Raw genomic sequence first — 23,893 nt, 5'->3', positions numbered from 1 at the left:
ACTAAATAGGTTGATTACAGGAAGAATGTAAGAAAAAATTTACTAACAGTACTTACCATTAAAGCAATTACAGATGTCTTCATGAGTTACATAGGAAAATGTACTGTCATAGAGTTAAGGAAACAACATTTATATCAAGGTCTAGACATTTAAATTAAGATAATAAATCTGAAGGCCAAAATAAAATGACCAAATGCATGAAGGGACTGTCACATATGGTCAGATGAAAAACAACACAAGTCTTCAGTCTGAAAAGGCAAAGACAATCACATAAAGGTCCATAAGAGAAGTGTCCATCCTTTGCTCTAAGAAGAAGCCACTTTTGATTTCTCTGTCATTGAGAACTCTTGGGAGAGAGATGGAAAACACATTCCTCATGGAGACAGGAGCTTCAGGGGGAAGGATATTGATGGGAAAAAGGATGCTCTCAGTGGGAGTGAAGAGCAACTATACAAGCCTCTGCATCGAGAATCTTCTTGGGTCATGGTTTGGGGAATTGGGAGTGGCCACAATCTTGGAAAGCAGTGCAGCAAAGTGCATGATCAACTAGTTCAATGCTTTTTGAATCTTGGGGTTCCACAAGGCACAGTTGAAGACCCCCATTATTATCAAACTGTTAAGGAGTTCTGATCATAGAAAGGAAATAACAAATGAGATCATGGACTTGTTCACCAAAGACAAGACAACACGAAAAATAAATTGTATACATTAGTCAAAAGTTCCTAAGAGGTGGTACAAGATAAATGTAGTTAAAATGTTCCATATGACTACAGGTAAGTTCACAAATCAAGAGAGTCACAGATATCTAAGAGAACACAATGACTATAAGAAACACATGGAGTATATCACTAATAATGTTTCCTCCCAGTACAATAGATACTCCAGCCTTGGAACCCCACCCTCCAGTCAATACTGTCTTTGGGTTCATGTTAGGCGGAATGTATCCTGGACTGATTGCAGGCCTATAATATTTCATTTTCAAACCAAAATTAATTTTTCAAAACTTTGAGAGCTGCTGAATTTTTACTACTTCAGAACACTGAATGATTTAAGTATGTCTATGCTCTTAACAATGACTTCCAAATTCGTAGACCCCCTAAGCACACTTTAGCTAGCATGTTACGTCCTATCAATGGGTAGACTGAATGTAGGTGAATTTGTTTTTCTCAATGCAACACAGTAATGGTGCTAACTGATGCACTGTATAACTTAAAAAGGTAAAAATTTTAAAATATTAGTATAAATCAGAAGAATTATAAAATTAAAATGTTATATTCACTTGCAAAACTGAACTCTAAAAACACTAGAATAAAGTAACTGATCTTCAGACTGAAAGAATATGTAGATATTATGTATATGTATAGCGTATTTAAAAGGATATCTATTATTAATGGAGTCGTCCATCACATTTTTGATGCTTTGCTGTAGCCACAACTTCTGCTGATCAAGTTCTCTTTCCTTCAGTTCTAGATCTTCAATTTCGGCTTTAAGATATCTTAATCTATCTATGACTTCTTTAGTATTACAGCCAGCACCTACACCTCTTAAAAACATATGAGAATTAATATCCCCAGTATCAGACCCAGTTAAACATCACTTAATTTTTGTAGTAGTAAAACTCACTGAATATATTCAAGACAAAAATCTTTACACTCTTCTAAAAATCAAGCATTAAAATCCTTAGAAAATTTAAGCACCATATACCTCTGAATATGTTTGCTTAGACAATTTATTGCCAAGAACAACCAAAGTACACAAATTCTCAACATGTTCTAGTGTGCTTTTTGTCTTCTAGAAGGTCAGGCTGGTGACTGAGGCACCAGAGGATGTCAAAGTCAAATTGTCACACTGGAAGTCTCACTATATGGACTGAGATGCTGGTAAAACACATTATAACCTTTTAATATATTTTGGTGGGATTTTTGGCTAAGATAAACCAAAAAATTAAGGCTAAAGGGGACAAATTTGTGGAACAGAAAGTGTTTATCACACTCAAACATACAACAGTTAACAAATGACAACATGCATTTCAACTAACCATTATTTACAAAGTACATAATCCTGTGTATAAGACACAGTTCCTGTTTTCAAGGAGTTTATATTAGGCGGGCAGATAAATACTTAAGCAGAGAGGAATTAATAATACAAAGCAGTATGCAGTGTGTACCAAATGAGTAGCTTGAGGGAGAAAGTAAGATCTGAATTTTAAGAGTGTAAATTAAACAGTGGAGTGAGCAAGGGGACATCCCAACATAGAAGTGACACATACAGAAGCCCAAAGAGGTGTGTCCAGGGACACAGGTGGGGCTGGTGTGACTAAAGTAGATGGCTGAAATAGAGGCCTTCGGAGAGGCAAATGGTAGAAAGGTCAGATCTTACAGAGCACTGAGAAGAAAAACAAAGGTTTTAGAACAGAGTACTGGTTTGTAACTTACTTCCATTGTATACTATTTTTTGACTTTTTTTCAATTAGGTCAATTCCTTCCAAGACATTGGTGATATCATAAATTCTTCTCTTTTGCCTCACTGCCAAAGTATCTGCAGCCTGTTTAAAAAAAAAAAAAAGGAAAGAACAATGAAATAAATTACATTTCCTATTTTAAGGCCAAAAAGGCTTTGGTTATTAAGGTCACAGCATGAGAGCCCAATCCTAAATCTGACCCAGTCAGCTGCTTGGGTATGCGCAAATCAACCCTCAAACACTGAAAATACCAAAGAAATTATTCCATTTAAAAGCCAGCAGATGTTGGAATGGAAAAAAAAAAATGAAGAAGTCGTGACACGAAGCCCACAAAAATTAAAGAACACAATAAGAATACTTCATATCACCTTATGGGCTAATCCTGAAAAGGCACTGCTAATTGTCACTTCCTATCTTATTTCTCCGTTCATAAACAGTCTTGTCTAAAATCAGCCTTAATTACTTTTTAAAACTTTGAAAAATTATATGTCAGCAGCTTTTAAATAATGAAGTCAAGATACGTGGGGGAAAATTCTGAATTATACACACACTGTAATACCTTGAAATACACAACCTGCATTTTTTAAACTCACAGTGAAAAGAGAGGAATGATCATGCCATCCCAACACAAAGCATAAAATCTACAAGAAATCAAAATCTATAGCACAAGGTTTTGGTACTAGCAAACGCAAAAACTTGGTAGTTTCACTCACATTAGGTAAGACCAATGAAAATAATTAATGCTATCATGTCATGAATGAATTGAGGAATGCTGGACAGTTCTTCTAACTAGTTCTCACTCACATGTCTGACATTTGTTCCCCAATAGTACAAACAGAACCTCTAAGACGAGGTTACCTTACAGCTCTTTTTTCAGAGTGGATTAGACAACAGACTATCTTGAATGTGGAGTCACATTTTAAGATTCATGGTAGTAATGAAAAAACACATTTATGTCCTTACTGACAATATTCAGTACATATGTACAAGATTTCGTTTCATATAGTTAGTTACCAACTACCCCAGGGCTTGTTTCCTTCCACAGGGGGCATGTGCAACCCACAGCAACTGCTTGCTTCACAGGCATGTGGAATCTGTAAGTGAAATGTCGGTTCTATCAATCTAGTCGTTGTGTTACCAAAAATACCGGTTACTGTTGTCCAATCACACAGGTCTTCGGGAAGGGGATTCATGCCTCAAACAGTGGACTAAGAGGGTAAGTAGGAAGTGGCAGAGAGAAGGAAGAACCAGAGCGTGAGGCTGTTTGAACCCCCAACTCTGACTAGAGTTTGGCTCCATCTCTTCTAGAAAATGAGCAAATGAAAAAGAGGACTAGGCATTGTTTCATTGATATCCTCTTCCTTGTACTTAGCAATTTCCTCTCTGTTTCACCTACCATCGTAGAGTTTCTGTCCTTGAGTGTGAGGCTGTCTTTCTGAAGAGCAATCATCTACCGCAAAGCTAACTGTAAAATCTTAACTTGTGAATTAATGTCTCACTTCCCTCTTGAGAAGTAGCCCACAGCACTCCAAGCCAGCTCTGTGTTATCCGTAGCTACAGACTCACACACAAAAGCCGTCACAACCACAGCAACAGCTCACCAAGTAGGGTATTAAAATATGTTTGTATGAACCAGATCACACAGCTATTCTAGGTCACTGGGCAAAGAGCCATGAGATCTCACTTTTAGCTCAAAATTTGTAAAAAAGTATCTCATTTATAATTTATTACTGCTTAACAATTATAAAATTAAACACTTGATTTCCAAATCTAAGCATTATTTCTTAAATATCTTTCTATTTAAATATATATACATGACCAACATTAAAAAGGATCTCCAGGAAGCTTTTATTTTAGCAGCCGCATCATCCTTCTGAAGTCAGGTTCTGGAGCTAGGCACACCACGATCCAACCCCAGCCCTGCCACTTCCTGTCTTCAGTTGGCTTCAAACTCATTAAACCTCACTTCCTTTTTGGAAAATGGATAACAACACATGCTGAATTGTGGGGATTAAACTGGATAATCTTAGCACAGTGTCTGCTGCATAATTTAAATATTGGTAAGCAACTGCCTCATCATCAAATAGAGGTTGAAACAAGAGATCGTGGGTAAGTTAGAGTTTGCATGTATACGAACCTATCATATTTTATGTAGTGTTTTTAAAAGTTGCGTGTGAATTCTTAAAGATTTATTAAGTAATCCAAGACCTTTGTACTTAATAAAATCATACAATGAATCACCACCACCTTCATTCATTCATTCAGCACCCACGGGGTGCCAGGCTCGTCTGGGTCTTAAGGATACAGTGGTGACAGAATGAAGTAGCCCACAGCACTCCCTCTTTTGAGGTCAGGGAGTTAATAATGTACAAATAATTATGTTAGGAGGAATGCATGTAGGAAGGTGCTATATTTAACAGGATTTTCAGAGAAGAGCTCCCTGATAAGGCGACATTTGAACGGAATGAAGTGACCCCTGGGAACACCTGGCAGTAAGTGCAAAGGCTCTGAAGTGGGAGAAGCTTAGGTCCTTCAAGAAAAGGCAGGCAGGCCAGTGTGGCCAGAATAGTGATTGAGAGGGAGACTGGTAAGGGGGTGTGTAACAAGAGGAGGAAGAAAGGGGAAGGGGAAGAGAGACAGGGAGACAAAGATGATAACCTGGAAGAGGCAGCAAGGGGCCAGATCACTGGGGTCTTGCAGGCCACTGTAAAGACTTCAGCTTTTACCCCCAGTAAAACAGAAAGTCACTGGAAGGCTCTGAGCACATAATGATTTGGCTCCACATTTTCAAAGGTTCTCTCGGGCTGCTCTGGGTGAAAGAAAAGAAGCCAGTGAGAAAGCAATGGCAATAATCCATTCAAGAGATGGCCATGGCTTGGGGGAGGGGGAGATTGTGAGAAGTGGTGAGATTCAGGATCTGTATTTTTTAGAGCTTTTAAAAATTTTTTTACAGCTTTATTGGATTATAATTTATAATTGCTTTACAACATTGTGTTTGTTTCTGCTGTACAACAAAGTGAATCAGCTATATGTATACACATATCCCCCCACTCTTGAGCCTCTCTCCCACCCTCCCCATCCCACCCCTCTAGGTCGTCTCAAAGCACCGAGTTAATCTCTCTGTGCTATACAGCAGCTTCCCACTAGCTATCTGTTTTACACATGATAGGGTACATATGTCAATGCTACTCTCTCAATTCGTCCCAGCCTCCCCTTCCCCGACTGTGTCCACAAGTCGGTTCTCTACGTCAGTGTCTCTATTCCTGCCCTGCCACTAGGTTCATCAGTACCATTTTTCTAGATTCCATATATATGCATTAATATATGGTATTTAGGATCTATTTTGAAGGTACAGCAAGCAGGCGATCCTGAGAAAGGAATCAAGAGTAACTCTTTGGTTTTTGACATGAGCAACTGGAGATGAGGAAGGTTGCAGGAGGAATATGTTTGGGACACTGAAAATCAGGAACACGGCTTTGGACATGTTGACTTCCAGCGGGGGAGAAATCAAGAAGGTCACTGGACATTGGGAGTGTGTGGGTTAGGGGAGAAGTCCAAGCTAGAGATACAAATTCAGAAGCCATCAGTAAAGAAGACATTTTAGGACACTGGATGGAACCTACTGGATTCACCTAGGAGGTGAGCATAGAAGGAGAAGATGTCTAAGGGCCAACCCTGGGGTTCGCCAGTATTTAAGATCCGAGAAATGAGGGGCAACCTGCCACTGAAGTAAGAGAAGTAGGAAGAGTGGGGTTTTGGAAGCCAAGGGAGGAGTGTAAGAAAGAGTGACCATGTTAAGTATCGCTGGCAGGGAGACCTGATTCACTGAGACCTGATCCATGGATTAGACTTTGGAAAGATCACGAGTGACCTTGGTCGGAGCCGTTTTGACAGAGTGGCGGAGTAGAAAGCCTTCATGGAGAGATTCCAGGACAGAGTGGAAGGAAAGCTGGAGTGGACAGCTCTTCTGAAGATTTCTGCTGCAAAGAGGAACAGAAATGGGGCAGTAGATATAGGGAATTGTGGGGTTTCCCCAGGAAGTTTTTTTTTTCCCTTCATTTCTCTTTTCTTTTAAAGGTGGAGCAATTTCAACATGCGAGTATGCTGATAGGAATGAGCCAGTAAAGGGGGAAGAGGGATAATTCATGATGCAGGAGAGAGAAGGGGCAACCAATAAAGAAACAGCAGTAAGTAGGCAAGGGGGGATGTGAATCCAACTAGCTGAGGATCAGCCTTACATAATAAGAGGGGATATTAATAACTGAAGCTCATCAGAGTGCCCAAGTGCAGCTGTGGGTACGATAGTAGACAAGGGGAGAGGTTAGACACTTCCTTCTGGTTGCTTTTTTTTCCTCATCAGTGGAGGTGGGAGTGGAGGAGTGAAGGGGGAGGGGAGTTTAGTGGTTCAGAGAGGAGAAGTGTGAAATCCTCATCTAGGAAAGCCAGAGAATAAGTCATGTAGAAGGAATGCTGGACCTCACTATGGTCCTGTTCAAGTTAGTGGTCCTGAATTTAAAGTGAGAGCCATCAGAATCACTGTGCATTTTCCTGCGGCCCTGCAGAAAGGCTGGGGTGTTGTCAAGGGACAGGCAGAGAACAAAATGGGTGCATCCTCATCCCATGCTGGCACTGTGGCTGTTGAATGCACATGAGTATGCATCAAATTTACTTTAAAAGTTTACATTTATTATTCTAGGACCTGACCTATATAGCCATAGGGAAGCATCCGTTAGATGCTCACTTTTTCAGGAAAAACAAACATAACCCTCTGAAAGACATAGATCTCCCCTCCAAATATTAAACTCTTTTCTAAAAATATGTCACCAATGGTGAACAAACTGATATCCACAGGTGGAACAAAATTAAAACTTGTGATGCTTTTAAGAGGTGGACAAGTCAAATAAAACCTAAGAGCTGAGAGGGATCACATATAAGTGCTAAAAAGGGCTTTAAGAATTTTCTGGCCCCACCCCTTCACTTGAACAAATGAGTCCACTAAGACCAGTGTTAATTCTGGGAGGGAGAGAGATTATGTGGTAGCTTTATTTGGGTTAGGATTAGTTGCGGCTCATTTGCTCAAGGATGTTCTTCCGGTGCAGCCTGATGCTTCATTCAAAAGGGCTGACATAAACACAGTAACTCTGGAAACATCCTGTCTTTCAGGTTCTCCATCTGTAAAGCAGGTACTTTACTCTCTTCCAGGACAACAACTGTTGACACACGTGCACTCAATGTCTTAGCTACTGTGCTACAGAGACTAACGTTACAGTGAGGAGGGCCACATCCAAAAATCAAAACTGTGCAATACAAACACTACAAAGGACTTTCCTGGTGGCCCAGTGGTTAACACTCTGCGCTTCCACTGCAGGGGGCACAAGGTTTGATCCCTGGTCGGGGAACTAAGATCCCGCATGCTGCATGGCACGGTAAAAAAAAAAAAAAAAAAAAACACTACAAAACATCAGTTAGTTATATACACATGCATACAGACATGCCCAAGTGATGGGATCCTGAATATAAGGTGGAAGGACACCAGGTAATACACCAAGATTGCCTATGAAATATTTTAATGAGAATTTAAAAAAAACTGTGCTCGATGGTATGTTGCTTTATCTCATGGTAAGATTACTAGCTAATTTCAAACACTGTTAAAGATAATTGAGATGTAGAATGTTTGATTTCAACCCACAGTTAAGAAGAACCATTTATAAGCCAGTAATTGGATAATTGTGTAATAGGATCTTTCACAGATGTTATCTAACTTAATGCTCACAACTGCTTTGTAAAGTAGGTATCATTCTCCCTGTTTTATAGGAAACAGACTCAGAAGGCTAATGAATAATCAGGTGGAATCTGGCATTAATTATATATTCATGAAATAAATTTGTGGCAAAACATTTTCAAATGGACTTCTATTATTTTAAAAGACTGGTGGACCGTCATAAGTTCCCAAGCTATACAAATGCACTGAGTAGCAATTCGAGTACCACTAGTCTGCAGGTGGTTCCATCTAGAGTGTATAAAATGGTCTGAAAAGGCAGAAAGATTTTCATTTCCACTTATTTATTTATTCAAAAATAATAACCAGTAACAAAAAAACTGTAAGCATATCTAAGTCTTCGGGACCATGGCTAACACCTGGCAGAATGAGGATGAAAAAATGAAACAGTCCTGTAAAGTAGAGACAAAGTGTTATAGGAGACTGAAAAAAGAGAGATTACTGGAGGTGGGGGCAAAACAGGAAAGAGTTCCTGGAGGAGGCTGCTGTGTGCTTTCAATGCATCTGTAGAGGATGTTACATCAGGAAGGAAATTAAATACCCCCAAAATAAATAACTTACTTTAAGGCTACAAAGGGCTTCCTCCAGAAGCAGCGCTAAGCACACAAGTGTTTTAATGAGTAAACCTCCCCCGAAGAAATCTCTCCTAAAAAAATCTGCAGTGCTTTCACTACCTCAAACTAACTACTACTCTATATGATATTTTTAAGTGCATAAGCTTTAAATTTGTTCTAATTCTTAAATTTTTTTAATAAACTCTGCATAAGCTTTTGAAAAGAAACTTCATTTGTACTGCCTTACTCAAGTCACCCAAGATTTCTCAAAAGAAAAAAGAAGACACTTGATAAAATATCTATTTAAGTAGGAAAAGCCTGCTGAAACTCAGCTCTAGAGATTGCTTGCCTAAGTCCCCAAATGCATGCTTTGTAATTCTCATATGTGTTAAGTTTCTAAAACAAGAGCAAAATTAAGCATGCATCTGCTATTCTACCACTGGGATTTGTATCTGCACATTTTCTATCATCCTGATGGTTAGAAGTTAGGAACCAAAGAAGTGACACAGAAGTTAGGAACACGGGCTAGCCTGTAAGATAACAGTTAAGATACTGTTGTTGTGAAGATTAAATGAGTATATTTGAAACACTTACGAGAGTGCCTCGTACATCACGAGTATTACATTCGTGTTAGCCATTATCACTATTATAGATCCAATTTCTCACCTATAGTAAGAAAACATTGTTCTTTGAAAAGTGTATCATGGAACGTAACAGACCACATTTACTTACTTATCTGGTGTAACTCACTAACTGTAACACTTCAGAACACAGTCAAGCACAATGAAGTAGGAAAAAGGGCTTCTGCAGAAGCAAAACTAGATATAAAAAGGTATGTTTTATTACTCAAATAGTTCACGCCATTTGGATCCTATTTACTCCTTCTCTTCTATGATTCCTAACAGTGGGGATATTTAATTTCAACGTCCACGAGAAAACTGGAAGTACCATCTGGGACACTGGCGAGGTACCTAAGCAGCAATCAAGGGATGTGGCAGAAATTATAGAAAGGATAAAAAACTCACTAAGCAGACAAAGCTGAGGTCACTGGACATGGCAGTAATCCAACACACTTAGAAAAGCTTTGAGGTTATCACCTCCAAAGGATACAAAAAATCATATTCATCATCACTATCCCAAGTTACCAAAAGAATAAAATCAAGCACAAGGACATGTGTAATGCATTTTGGAAAATTTTCAAACCAAAATGGTTAAATGTTCTTTTATAAGAAATAATGTTATTAATAGACATAAACCCTTAGGTAATCAGAAAACTCAGCTATGGACAAAATCTCATTATCTAAAGGATAAACAACGGTTTCAGAATACCTGGACTTGTCATTATCAAGAAGAATATACTAGTCAGATGTGGATTTTAAAATAAATCCAAAAATCTCAAAGGGATTACAGTTGAATGTGACCAATGACTGAGTTAAACTCAATTTTCAGGTCAACTTCCTTCACAACTGTGACCAGCGGCCTATTCTGAAAACTGATTAAACCCCCCCAAATAACTGGGGCATCTCTGTCTCAAACACACATATACACACAGACACGCATATGTATATACATCAAAATGTCAAAAATTTCCTTCACCAAGAACTTCTAAATGTCAAATCTATAGAAGAAATAAAAATGAAAAGATAAAGATTTGACTATCTCAATTATTAAAACTCAGTAAAAGAAAGTATGAAGACCACGAATTAAAACATGGACAAAAGATAAATTTCACACCAAAAATTTGTTAACATTCTTGAAAAAGTTTTCAAACTTTTAATGAGTTAGCAAAAGAATAATAAAGAAATGCAAATTTAGGGCTTCCCTGGTGGCACAGTGGTTGAGAGTCTGCCTGCGGATGCAGGGGACACAGGTTCGTGTCCCGGTCCGGGAAGATCCCACATGCCGTGGAGCGGCTGGGCCGGTGAGCCATGGCTGCTGAGCCTGCGAGTCTGGAGCCTGTGCTCCGCAACGGGTGAGGCCACAACAGTGAGAGGCCCGCGTACCAAAAAAAAAAAAAAAAAGAAAAGAAATGCAAACTGAAACAATGAAAATATATGTCTACACAGAGAATTGTACCTGAATATTCATAAAAGCCCAAAATTGGGAGCAGCAGGTGAATGGATAAGCAAAATGTACTATATCCACAAAACGAAATACCAATCAGGGACAGAAAGGAATGAACTATTGGTACAGGTAACAATGGGCGTGAATCTCCAAAACATCATGCTGAGTGAAAGAAGCTAAACCCAGAGCACATACTGTATGAGTGCATTACCATGAAACTTTAGCAAAGGTCGTTTTAATCCATGGAAAAGAAAACAGAGCAATGCTTGCTTGGCGGGGTGGGGAGGCTGGAGTTTGGCTGGGAGAAGGCAAAAGGGAGCTGTTTTGGGTGATGGAAATGTTACACATCTGGTTGTGGTGGTGGTTACAGGTACAAGCATTTGTCAAAACTCACCGAACTGTACAGTTAAAATGGGAGCATTTAATGGGTGGAAATTATACCTTTACAAAGTGGACTTAAAAAACAGAGATACTATTATTCATCACCTTTCAAATTTGTAGAATATGAAAACATCAGAATACCCAATATTGATTCATTCTATCTATCCATCACTTATCTAACAAACACCTGGAAACAGCACTTACTATGTGCCGGGTACTGTTTAAGTGTTTTAAAAGTAAAAACTCACTTTAGCCATTCCTATAATGATAATCACATGAGACAGATACTATTATTGTCACCATTTTTGCAAAAGAGGAAAGTGAAGCTCAGTAACTTGTCCAAGGCCACCGAAATGGTATGGTAAAGTCAGGATGTGAACCCGGGCTGTATACTTTTAGCCGTTGCAAAATGCTATTTCTGATGTGGTGAGGTAGCTGGTCATGATTATATGCTGCTAGTGGAGTATAAGTACCATCTTTTTGTAAAGCAATTTGGCAACATCCATCAAAGGTTTTACATTTTTATGATCCTTTGATCTAGTAATTCTTTAGTATAGATTATCAGAAACAGAAATAATTAAAAAATGTCTGAATGCCAAAAATGTTTCCTGGACCTCTGTTGCTAAATCCAGTGGACGCTACAAAGTCTTGTATCCTCTGCAGCACTTGACTCTGGTTCTCTCCTTCCTAAAGCACTGTTCCCTGGCTTTGCTGTCACCACAACCCATAGGTTTTTCCTCCTCAGTCTCGGGCTGTTTCTTCTCAGGTCTCCTTTTTCTCTGCTGTTCCTGAACTGAGTGTTGGCCCAACTTCCATTCTTACTCCTCTTTCCACTCTAAACCTTCTCCCTTACATACCTCATAAACCAATCATTTCCAGATCAAACTGGTAGCCCTGGTCTTCTTCTTGGGCTCCAGATTCATAATTCCCACAGGCTGCCAAATATCTACTCAAGGATGGCCTATGGGCGTCTCATGCATGCCCAGAACTGAACTTCCCTTTCCTCCAAATTCCTTTCCTCTTTTCGTAATTTCTAAGTGAAAACCACCACCATCCAATCAGCTGACCACGCCATGACCTGGCAGTCATCCATGATTCCTTTTCCTATAGACTCAGCAACCAAGTTCTGTCACTTCTACAATGAAACATCGTATCTCCCCACTTCTTTACATTTCCACTGCTCTACCTTAGTTCAAGCCTGTAATCTTGCCTAAATTACAACCTTGTTCTCTAAATTCAACAGTCATCTAATTTATAGCTTTGCAAATGTACCATTTCTTTCTCTGGCCTCATGGCTCTGGCACTTGCTGTCTTGCTGGGAATGCCTTTTCACCTAATGCAAATCTGATCACATCCATTCTATTTGTTGAAAGCTTACAACAGACTGGCTGGATCCGTACTGGTAACACACAAGACACAGTCCCTCGCCTCACAGAGCACTTGGTCTAGAAGGGAACACAGCCAAATAAATAAATGAAGAAACAATCCCATCTTGTGATAAGGAGTATTAAGGAAAAGAACAGGTAACGGAGAAACAGAATAAACGGGAATCAACTTCAGCCACTTTAGATTAAGAGGAAGAGTCAGGAGATGCATCTGCATCAGTTTCCTATGGCTGCTGTCAAAATTATCACAAATTTAGTGACTTAAAACAACACAAATTTATTATCTTATAGTTCGGTAAATCAGAAGTCCAAAACGAGTCTCACTGAGTTTGGATCAAGGTAAGGCTGTGTTCCTTCTGGATGCCCCAGCTTCTAGAGTCTGCAGCATTCCTTGGCTAGTGGTTCCTTTCCTCGAGCAATGGTCGGGCCAAGTCCTTCCATACTGCCATCTCTCTGGCCCTCTCTCTTCTGCTTCCCTCTTCCACTTTTAAAGACCCTTATAATTATCATAATTCAGAAAAAGCTCCCCATCTTAACGTCAGCTGATTAGCAACTTTAACCTTAATTCCCCTTGACTGAACAGATTCATAGGTCCCAGGAATTAGGCCATGGGTATCTTTCGGGAGTCATATTCTACCTACCAAGCATCTAAGACAAGGAAACATTTAAACTGAGACCAGAGGGTTTAGAGAAATGGCCAGTCAAGTAAGGGAGAGAGTGTCTGTGTGTGTGTGTAAATGTGCTCCAGGCAGAAGGAAAGGCCTGTGCAGCAGCCGTAAGGTAGAGAGCAAAGGGTGTGTGAAGCATTAGAACTGGAGCCATGGAAGGGGCGAGTGTGCGAGAAGAAGGGAAGGACTCCCAGAAGAGACAGGGTCCTGTAGGCACTGGATGTTGTTCTAAGTAGAGGAGCAACACGACCTTAAATTCTTAAATTTTACATATATCAATGTCACCTGACTTTTTGAGTCCCTTAGTCCCAGGTCCACTCTCACTGCTCCCTGGAGCCGTCAATGGCTCCCACATCACCGGTCACCAGGGCTCAGCGGGTGCTTCCACACCCCCTTACAGTGTGAAAGTGTCCAACTCCCATTTCCCTCACTTTTCCCCACAACCATAAGCTGTAAGCTACTAAAGGAAGGGGCTAGGGCACACATTGGTTAAGTTATATTTATTGAATGAGATAGAACAAAACCTAGAAACAACTAATACATTACCAACCTAAAACAATGGTGAATTCTGGATAATATGATAGATCTAAGTTGAGGCCCTCACAATTTATGTTTAATTTGGGAAAGTAAAAGTTTGACCTCAGCTATGAAAAGGTGTAACAAATTGGGAAAATACTGAAAATTGAAAATAGTGGCTCTCTTGGGGTGGTGGCATACTGGGTAATTTTTATTCTGGACTATATTAATTTTTTCCAAGTTTTCTACTATTTGTATGCTAGTTCAACAGATATATTTTAAGTTTAAAAAGGTAAATCAGATAAACATACCCTTCCTTGTACAAACATATTAAGTTTAAGACATAAAGGGAGACTCATGGACTAATAATTGGGGAAAGTTAGCCTTAAATGGCAAAATCTAAAAGAAATGTATTTATAAGAAATATTTACCATGTCAATACTTACCATACTCAAGAAATGGCATAACATAATACATACATCCAGACAAATGGATGTGTGATTCACACTGAGAGGCACTATTTAAACACTGACTTTTATGATTCATCCCTAGATTATAATCTCATTCTTAAAAATATCAGTTTATACCATTGAGTGCACTTGATATTAAGGTAGACATTCTCTGGAAATTAATACTTTCACTCCTGATTTCTTCCTCTTCCCCTTTGCCTGGTATACCTCAATTTAAAATTTTTGAGTCCTTTTCTTTCTTGGTGCTTTTCTTGTACACAATGGATGCCTGAATTTTTTCATCTAAACAACTTTATTAAAAAGAAAAAGGAATCGGATACATTCACATACTGGAGAAACTAGCAGGTTTCAATTATCACTCATTTGATGTTTTCTGTATATTATGCTTTAATGCTTTTACCTTTTCATCCTTTTTTACGGATTTGTTACGTTTTCTGTGTTATTTTTTCCCTTTGTAAGATAGCAATTCAAAGTGTATTTCTAGTCTATTAAGTTACCTTTAAAATTTTAATAACATATTTATAAAAAGAAAATGATGCATAAAATCAGCAAAAGCTCAACTAAAATACTTGGGCACTCTGCTAATGAAATCTCTCAGTTACCTGAGCGTCTCAACTAGACACTCCTTACTCTTATCCTTGTGAGAATCTTCCTAAAATGTCTACAGTCCTGCCTACACATACTCTCCATTCAAGGAAAGAATCTTTCCCAGTGATGGAGGCCCTCGCATCATCTCATTCACTGCTCAGTCCCCTGGAACACAGATGATGAAGATGAGCTACAGCTGCACTGATCTTGCTCTTTTTTTTTTTTTTTTTTTTTTTTTTGCGGTACGCGGGCCTCTCACTGTTGTGGCCTCTCCCGTTGCGGAGCACAGGCTCCGGACGCGCAGGCTCAGCGGCCACGGCTCACGGGCCCTGCTGCTCCGCGGCACGTGGGATCTTCCCGGACAGGGGCACGAACCCGTGTCCCCTGCATCGGCAGGCAGACTCTCAACCACTGCGCCACCAGGGAAGCCCTGACCTTGCTCTTTTTAAAAATTAAATCCAAAATTTAAAAATTTTATAACTTTCCTATTCCCCTGTAAGTAAAACAATTTTACTGTAAAAGTGGATTTTACTTTATTCCATTATAGAAATGACTCTCAAAGCTTACTCATTTCCACTAGAAATTAGGTCCCTTAATTAGTAATGTAAGATTTGAATGCCGTAATATGCTGCCATTCAGACATGAGCAGAGACTATTCCAGAGCAATTAAATGGGGAATTTCTTCCATCCCTAGCCTCCAACATTTCCCCAAGAGTAGCTCTCATCAATCTTAGTGAACTCCTAAAGGGTCAACTCTGTTTGACATTAATTCCTTCTACTACCAGAACAGTTCTTTTTGATGCGTGAATAATATGATTGAAAAAGAAGAGGCAGTAGAGCTCATTCCATGGTTCTCAGATGTCAGTAGGTATCAAAACTACCTGGGGTATATATTTAAAATGCAGATTCCTAGGCTCATCCCCTGGCCCTACAGAACCTGATTTCCCAGGTCTGACATTAGAATCTTTTTTTTTTTTTTTAAAGATCCATAAGATGCTGACATATTTGACCACTGGTCTACACATTGAGAAAGCTGGTGGAATCCCTTTCTTGAAGTGTGAGGGTGGACAGACTGTACAGCTTAGCACAAAAATAAAATCTGCCTGGGGCTTCTCAGTTCACAACTACTGCCACCACTTACGGTGGCTCATCCCTTCTTCCTTCCACTTTAAGGATAAGATATAAAGGATGTGGAACATGCCCAAGACACACTGCTGATAGGTGGCAGAATCAAGACCAAGAACTCACTAGTACTGTCTTAGCTATATGCCCATTTATCCTGCCCAGAACTGAAAAACGCGATGGCTGGCTTTTTTTTTTTTTACTTTCTTGTTCTCTAGAAAAGTTATTCTTCACATTATACCAAAACTTCAGAGGTAGGTACACTTTGCTTAGCATAGCATCAATTCTGACATCAGACTATCTGGGCTCTTATCTCCTTTACTGTGGATATTGGCTGTAACCAGATAACGTCATTAAGCCTCAATTTCCTAATCAGCAAAATGGAGATGTAATATCTCCCTTAGAGTTTTGTTACAAGAATTAAATGCGCTAATACAAGTAAAGCATCTGGCATAGTGTCAGTCACTTAGTATTAGCTACTAGTAATCATTTTTATTAGTGTTGTAGAGCTTTAGTCTCTTAAGAATTTTCTTTTCCCATTTGGTCATGCATCTTGTATTTAACAGATGTTTAATAATTAGACCCTGGAATAGATGTATCCAGAGAAGCTTTATATATGCATCTTTAATATATTTTATTTTTTAGAGTAGCTTGAGGTTCACAGCAAAACTGAGTAAAAAATAGAGATTTTCCATAAATCTCCTGCCCCCACACATGCACAGCCTCCCCCACTATCAACATCCCTCATCAGAGTGATACATTCATTACAACTGATGAACCTACACTGACACATCATAACCACCCAAAGTCCATAGCTTACATTAGGGTTCACTATCCGTGTTGTACATTCTGTGGGTTTTAATAAATGTATAGACATGTATCCACCATTATAGTATTGTACAGAGTAGTTTCACTGCCCTAAAAATCCTGTGTTCCACTTGTTCAACTTACTCCCCTAACCCCTGATCTTTTGCTGTCTCCACTGTTTTGTGTTTTCCAGAATGTTATATAGTAGGAGTTATATAGGATGTAGCCTTTTCAGACTGGCTTCTCTCACTTAGTAATATGCATCTAAGGTTCCTCCTTGTCTTTTCATGGTAATGACTCATATTTTTCAGCACTGAATACTATTCCATTGTCTGGATGTACCATAGTTTATTCATTCATTCACCTACGGAGGGACATCTTGGTTGCTTCCAAGTTTTGGCAATTATGAATCAAGCTGCTATAAATATCCATGTGCAGATTTTTGTCTGAACATAAGTTTTCAACTCCTTTGGGTAAATATCAAGTAGTGTGACAGCTGGATCATACAGTAAAAGTATGTTCAGTTTTTTAAGAAACTTCTGCAACATGTCGCATTCCCACCAATAGTGAACGACAGACAGTTCCTGTTGCTCCACATTCTTGCCAACATTTGCTGTTGTTAGTGTTTTGGAATTTTGCCATTCTATTAGGTATGTAGTGGTACTGCAGTATTGTTTTATCTATTTTTTTTAATTGCAGTAAAATACACATAATATAAAATTGGCATCATAACCATTTTTTAAGTGTACAATTCAGTAGTTTTAAGTACCTTCACGTTGTTGTGCAACCAATCTCCAGAACTCTTCTAATCTTGCAAAACTGAAACTCTATACACACAGCATTAGTTTGCTAGGGCTGCATAATAAAAATACCACAGACTGGGTGGTTCAAACAACATAAATTTATTTTGTCACAGTTTTGGAAGCCTGAAGTCTAAGATCAAGGTGTTGGCGAGTTTGATTTCTTCTGAAGCCTCTCTCCTTGGCTTGCAGATGGTCTCCCACATTGTGTCCTAGCATGGGCTCCCCTCTGTGCACAGGCATCCCTAGTGTCTGTGGGTCCAAATTTCCTCTTCTTACAAGGACACCAGTCAGATTGGCTTAGTGCTTACCCTGGTGGCCTCATTTTAACTTAATCATCTCTTTGAAGGCTCTATCTCCAAATATAATCACACTCTGACTACTGGGGGTTAAGACTTCAACATATGGATTTTGAGGGAACACAATTCAGCCCCAAACGGCAAAGAAGCAACAACTTCCCATTCCCTCCTCCCCCAGCAACCACTCCTCTACCTTCTGTCTCTATGAACTTGACTGCTCCAGTTACTTCATAAAGTGGAATCATACAGCATTTGTCTTTTTGTGACTAGCTTAATGTATTCAAGGTTCATCTATGTATGTATCAGAAATTCCTTCCTTTTTAAGGGTGCATAATCTTCCATTATATGTATATACCACATTTTGCTTATCAACTCATTTGTTGATCAACCCTTGGGTTGTGTCCACATTTTAGCTATTGTGAATAATGCTGCTATGAACATAGGTATACAAATAACTGTTCAAGACCCTGTTTTCAATTCTTTGGAGTATATACTCAGAAGTGAAATTGTCCTGAGAATTTTTAAGCATGCACTGAAGTTCTGGCTCTCCTACTCATATCTCTCTCCTTAGGATAATCCTTGCTTTATTCTGTGACATCACAATCTAAGACCTTAGATTATTTATTTCTTCCACAGTGTGTATTAATCAGCAAATCATAAATGGGTATGAGTCAGGGACCTGTGAGATAAGAAACACCATAAATATTTTATCATATTAATCCAGGTATCGTTCAGGCAATTGGTAACTTGAACAATTATAATAAACAAGATAAGGAATCTTGAGCATACTTTAAAAACTTGAAGGTGGCATCAAAATGGCAAATCTAGAAACTCAGTTATAAATTAATAGGAATTTTCAAAATAACACATATAGTCATGACTATCCTAACTTACTTAAATTTTTAGTTCTATAAAAATAGAACCCTAGTTTATTTTGTGAAGTAATATGAATTTGTCATCAATATCCTCATTTTAATGCAGAAGCTCAATACCTTCTCTTCTATCATGAGTAGAGGTATAAAAATAATCATGCATTTTTCTTTACAAGAAAGATTCCATGCCCTACACAGATGAAAAATTTAAGAAATTATTTTTTTTTAGGAATACTGAAAGTCAGTATAGCACAGAGAATAAGAAAATATGGTCTAGTTTCAAGTCATAGCTGTGACTTTCTACTGTGTGACATTGGGCAAGTTACTTAACCTATCATTTTCTCATCTGTGAAATGGGGATGGTAAGTCCAAATTTCAACTGTTTGGATGATAAAATTAGTTAATATATGTTAAATGCCTGGCACATACTAAGCTCTCAATAAATGTCAGCTACTAACAGCATAAATTGGCAAACCACATAACTGGAAAGGACCATGACATAACTTGTCATCTCACTAGAATAAAGAGAGAGTAACTACCCCACTCCCACTATCGTAACAAATTATTAGAATTTGTTTTGTTAAGCTATGTCCTCAATTAGTTAAATTACTAAGAAATGTATCACTAAGATACAGCATTATGTTCTTATTCTTCAGTAGTATATGTCACAAGTTAGAAAAGAAATAGCATCTAAGTGGTTTGGATATATTATGGATATCTAAGATATTTGGATGTGATGGCTGATATTTTTTATATTCATGATATTCACAAAAATGATGTTTCATTAATTGCTTCTTAAAAAATATCAAGTGTATAATGCAAAAGTACCAATAACTTATGTTGAAATACACCACCCCCAAGTAAGAATATAAGGAAAAAATGTGATTTTATAATTTCAAATTAGAGAAACTTTATAATTGTCAGTGTTAATCCATCTTCAACACATCAGAAAAAGTCTTTATGATCTTTTACTATGGTGTACAATAAGAAACATCATTGGAAAGATTTCAATATAAGATTTTTACAATATAAGATTTTACACATATATATAAGTAAACATATGTAAATAAATGATATCTATCCATATTTATGTGAAAAAGAATGATACTCAAACTGTTCTCTACAACTAAAATGTCATTAATATAATGAGACCTAATGTCACTGCAGAAACCTTTGAACTTTTAAGAAAGGATGGATGAAACAATGTTGTTATGATATATTAAACTCCATTTCCCACTCATTGCCTCTCTGACTTCTGGACAGCAAAATGTGGCCAGATGAAGCAGGAAGAAGCCAAAGAACTTAGGGGAAAGTAAGGGCAAAGTTCCACCATTCCAAGGCAAGTTGCAGAAGCCTTCACAGCCCTCAGAGTTCAGTTTCATCTGGAAAATCCCAAACTTTCCTGATTCCTTACTGAAGTCACAGGCTACAACTGAACTTCTAGATTTTGAATAGTAGTTTGCAAGCTATGCTTTGTAACATCCCTGGCTTTCACTGATGACCTCATGACTTCCTGTGAAATTCTTTAAACAGAATCCAATTTAGTTCACAACAATTTAAATACTATATATGCCGTAAAGCACTTTCAGGGAGGGAGGTATGGAGGAAAGAGTGGGTGGGGGAAAAAAAACGAGAACAAGAATTTCCAAGGGTGTGGGAAAATTCTAGGAGTAACACTTCAAAAAGAAGAGAGTAGAAACTACTTCCGGAAATGCAAAATATGTGCATCGTGCCTCATTTGTATAAACTAGAACAATTCAGATATTTCAACAATCACATACTGAACACCCAGGGAAAGGAGACGGCATTCAGTGACATACCTCACCTCCTGCACTACACTGAGAGGAGGGCCCCTAGCAGAGGCCATCAAGTTGGCCTTTGTGAGTTCAGGTCAGGGAGAACTAGAAGATGCTCTCCTGCTCAGATGCTGCTTCTGTTACTTTAGGCACTGCCTTGATGACTGCAGTCACACTCTCAAGCTAGGAAAGGTGGTCCTGACCCTCCCCTAGGTGCTGGGACCAATCCTATGCAGTGATTACTGACTCGTTAGTAATTTTTGTTTTTATTGCTTTACTTCTTACTTAAACTGCGTGTGCTGGCTGAATTTTAATTCAAGTGTGATCACAGCGCCGTTCCTCAGCGCTGTGGAATCCTTCCAAGTCCTGCCTTGAACGGTTAGGTCATTTTGTTTAACGGAGCAGCTTTTGATGCATGTTGCTGTTTGAAAATTCCAAACTGTAGTAAAAGACGAAGCACACGGTCTCGTGAAATAGGAGTTTACTGAGCGCTTCCATCTTTTGGGGTGAAAATTATAAAACACCCCCTTTTCGTGTGATGGCAAATCTCGCTTTTAGAAATTTATATCAGATACCAAATTAAGTCACAAGTCAAATATCCCTCTTAATCATCAGGATGATGAAAAGAAGTGCACAAGGAAGAGGTTTTTAAAATTACTATTATTGTTTTAACGGGGAGGGATGAAGAGTTCACCTTTTTGTGTGTGTGTCATCCAGAAGAGGTGGCAAAATCGGATTTTGTTTGCTTGTTCGTTTTAAACAACCGAAACACGGTCTCAGCAAGAATCGCCTATTAAAACCATCAATTCCCAACAGCAAAATCAATCCCAAGGGTGCCTCGGGGCAAAGCGCCCTGGTAACCCCTGCGCCTCTGCCACAGGTGGACGCGGAGCAACAAGGACACTCGGTCGCCCTCGGGTCCCTACGCCCAGAGTCTGAAGCCACGCGGGCGCGCCCGAGCTCCTGGGCTCTTTGTCGAGAGCCCGGCGCAGCGCCGGGCCCCATTGGTTAACGCGGTCGGTCCGGGCCATCCTGGTCCCGCGTCCCTCCCCCATCCCGGCGTCCAGGGCCTGGGCGCCGGCCACGTGGCCCCTGCTTGCGGATTTCCCGGTCTCCGGGATGCGCGTCCACGCCGCGCCGCCCAACCCACGCGACAAGGGGGTGGTCTTCTCCCAGGACCGCGGGCTCGGAAGTCCGCCCCCTCCCCGCCTCCCGCACTCACCGCTTTGAGATCCAGGACGCCGTCCTTGGCCTCCTGAAGCAGCGACACGAACTTGGTGGTGAGCAGTCCCAGGCTCTTCTCGTGCCTGCTGCTGCCGCCCCCGCCGCCCCCGAGAGGCGGCGGCGGCGGCGGCGGGGGCTGCGCCTGGGACTGCTGCGGCTGCGGCCGCTGGCCCTGCCCCTGGCCCTGCGGCGCCGGCTGCCCGGAGCCCGCGGGCTCGGCCGCCGCCATCGCGTCCCCGCGCCGCGGTGGTGCGGCCCCCGCGCTCGGCCACCTGCCGGGTCGGCTCCGCGGCGGCCGCTGCCGTCGCCGCCCGCCGAGGGCGGGACGAAGGGTCGCGGGCTCCTGCAAACAACAGGTGCGCTGCGCCCACCCGCCTGGGGGCCGCTCGGCGCGCCGGGCCTCCGCCCCCTCCCCGAGCCTGGGGACGCGAGAAGGAAGCCCACGATCGAGGGGAGGGGGAGTGGAAGCGAGAAGAAGGGGCGGCTAGGGGTGGGGACCCGAGTTTAAATGGCAGGAAGTGACGCCGCGGCCCGCCGTTGCTTGGAAACGCATTTTTCTGTAGGAAGGAGGGGCGAGCGGAGCGGAGGGCAGCGTCGGTGACTGGGTTTCACACTTGCCTCCCTGCTGTTGGCGAGCCGACCCCGGGAGCGGCGACCTCCCGCAGCAACGCCGGGAGGAAACAAGGGCTTCAGGGCAGGAAAAAACCCTGCCGGGTGGCCATCAATTTCTGAGCCGCTGGGTCCGTGGAGCCACACGAGATTAGCCTTCGGTCACTTACCTTGATTGGGCGGTTTCTGCTGTCTGCTCTTTTCGAGCTTTAGGATCCTTTGCAAATATTTCAGTGACTCGGACCAAATGCAGGGTTATATTCCATAGATTATCTTTTTGGATTTGAAATACAGGAAAAACAGAATCATGGAATCATAGGTAGAGATACTGGGGTGTGGAGGGAGAGGTCCTGAATTGCTCAGACTCGCCGCTGGACTCCAGATCTCCTGCATTTAAAACAGTGTTCTTAATACCTTACTGGAACCAAATTATATTGTGTTATTTAGAATATTAGGCACCCGCAGGTTCTTGTGTTTCGTGATACCCCAAACTATTGATGGGAAATGAGATAACACACAGATCTGGGTAAAAGTTTTTTCTCATTTGATTACAAACTCTCGAGAGTCAGAACTAAATTTTAAATGAGTTGGTGTCACACACAACACTTTGGATATAGTAGATGCTCAATAAATATTAGGTGAATGAAAATTCCATATGATGGTAATTAATCAAGAAAGTTTCATGCAAGAAATATTTTAAATTTAAAATAACAATAAACTAGCAAAAAAGGGTCACTGGAATGAAGTGAAATACTCAGCAGCATTAGCTAGTAAAACTGGACACACCATTTATAACAAAATATGCTTCCAATTCATAGGTACAGAACTTCATTAATAACCAGACAACCTTTATTTAATCAAAGAACTCTATAAGCAAAACTTGGAATTAAAAACCTTTAGTAGGGCTTCCCTGGTGGCACAGTGGTTGAGAGTCCGCCTGCCGATGCAGGGGACACGGGTTCGTGCCCCTGTCCGGGAAAATCCCTCATGCCGCGGGGCGGCTGGGCCCGTGAGCCATGGCTGCTGAGCCTGCGCGTCCAGAGCCTGTGCTCCGCAACGGGAGAGGCCACAACAGTGAGAGGCCCGCGTACCAAAAAAAAAAAAAAAAACTTTAGTAAAACATGAAAAATTCAATTAATAAAACCACTCAATTTAAGTTATCTCAAAATGGGTTCTGCTATGTGATTTGGCATTAGCAAAATTATTATTTTACAAATTAAATTAATTTGCAAATTAGTTTTAATTTATTATTAATAAATTAATAGAATTAATAAATACAATAGTGTTTCTTAAGGAGGTTTTAGTTTTTTGTTTGTTTGTTTGTTTTGTTTGTTTTTTTTTTTTTTTTTTGCCGTATGCGGGCCTCTCACTGTTGTGGCCTCTACCGTTGCGGAGCACAGGCTCCGGACACGCAGGCGCAGTGGCCACGGCCCACGGGCCCAGCCGCTCTGCGGCATGTGGGATCCTCCCGGACCGGGGCACGAACCCATGTCCCCTG

The 23,893-nt window shown here is 40.4% G+C and overlaps 1 protein-coding gene across 1 annotated transcript in view; it reads right to left on the bottom strand.

Moving 5' to 3' along the window:
• Positions 1 to 22,015, bottom strand: part of E2F5 (E2F transcription factor 5) — a 28,775-nt gene extending 6,760 nt beyond the window's left edge. The window contains exons 1-4 of the mRNA XM_060128123.1: positions 21,785 to 22,015; positions 2,436 to 2,545; positions 1,382 to 1,543; positions 57 to 100 (exon numbers count right to left, since the gene is read on the bottom strand). Of these exons, the coding sequence (XP_059984106.1) occupies positions 57 to 100; positions 1,382 to 1,543; positions 2,436 to 2,545; positions 21,785 to 22,015 (547 nt within the window). The remainder of the gene's footprint in view (positions 1 to 56; positions 101 to 1,381; positions 1,544 to 2,435; positions 2,546 to 21,784) is intronic.
• Between the last annotated feature and the right edge of the window lie 1,878 nt (positions 22,016 to 23,893).

Source organism: Lagenorhynchus albirostris, chromosome 17 (assembly GCF_949774975.1).
Source record: "Lagenorhynchus albirostris chromosome 17, mLagAlb1.1, whole genome shotgun sequence".
In the NCBI taxonomy this organism is placed as follows: Eukaryota; Metazoa; Chordata; class Mammalia; order Artiodactyla; family Delphinidae; genus Lagenorhynchus; species Lagenorhynchus albirostris.
Note: the sequence above shows the minus strand (reverse complement) of the source record. Positions and strands in the feature narration are given on the sequence as shown.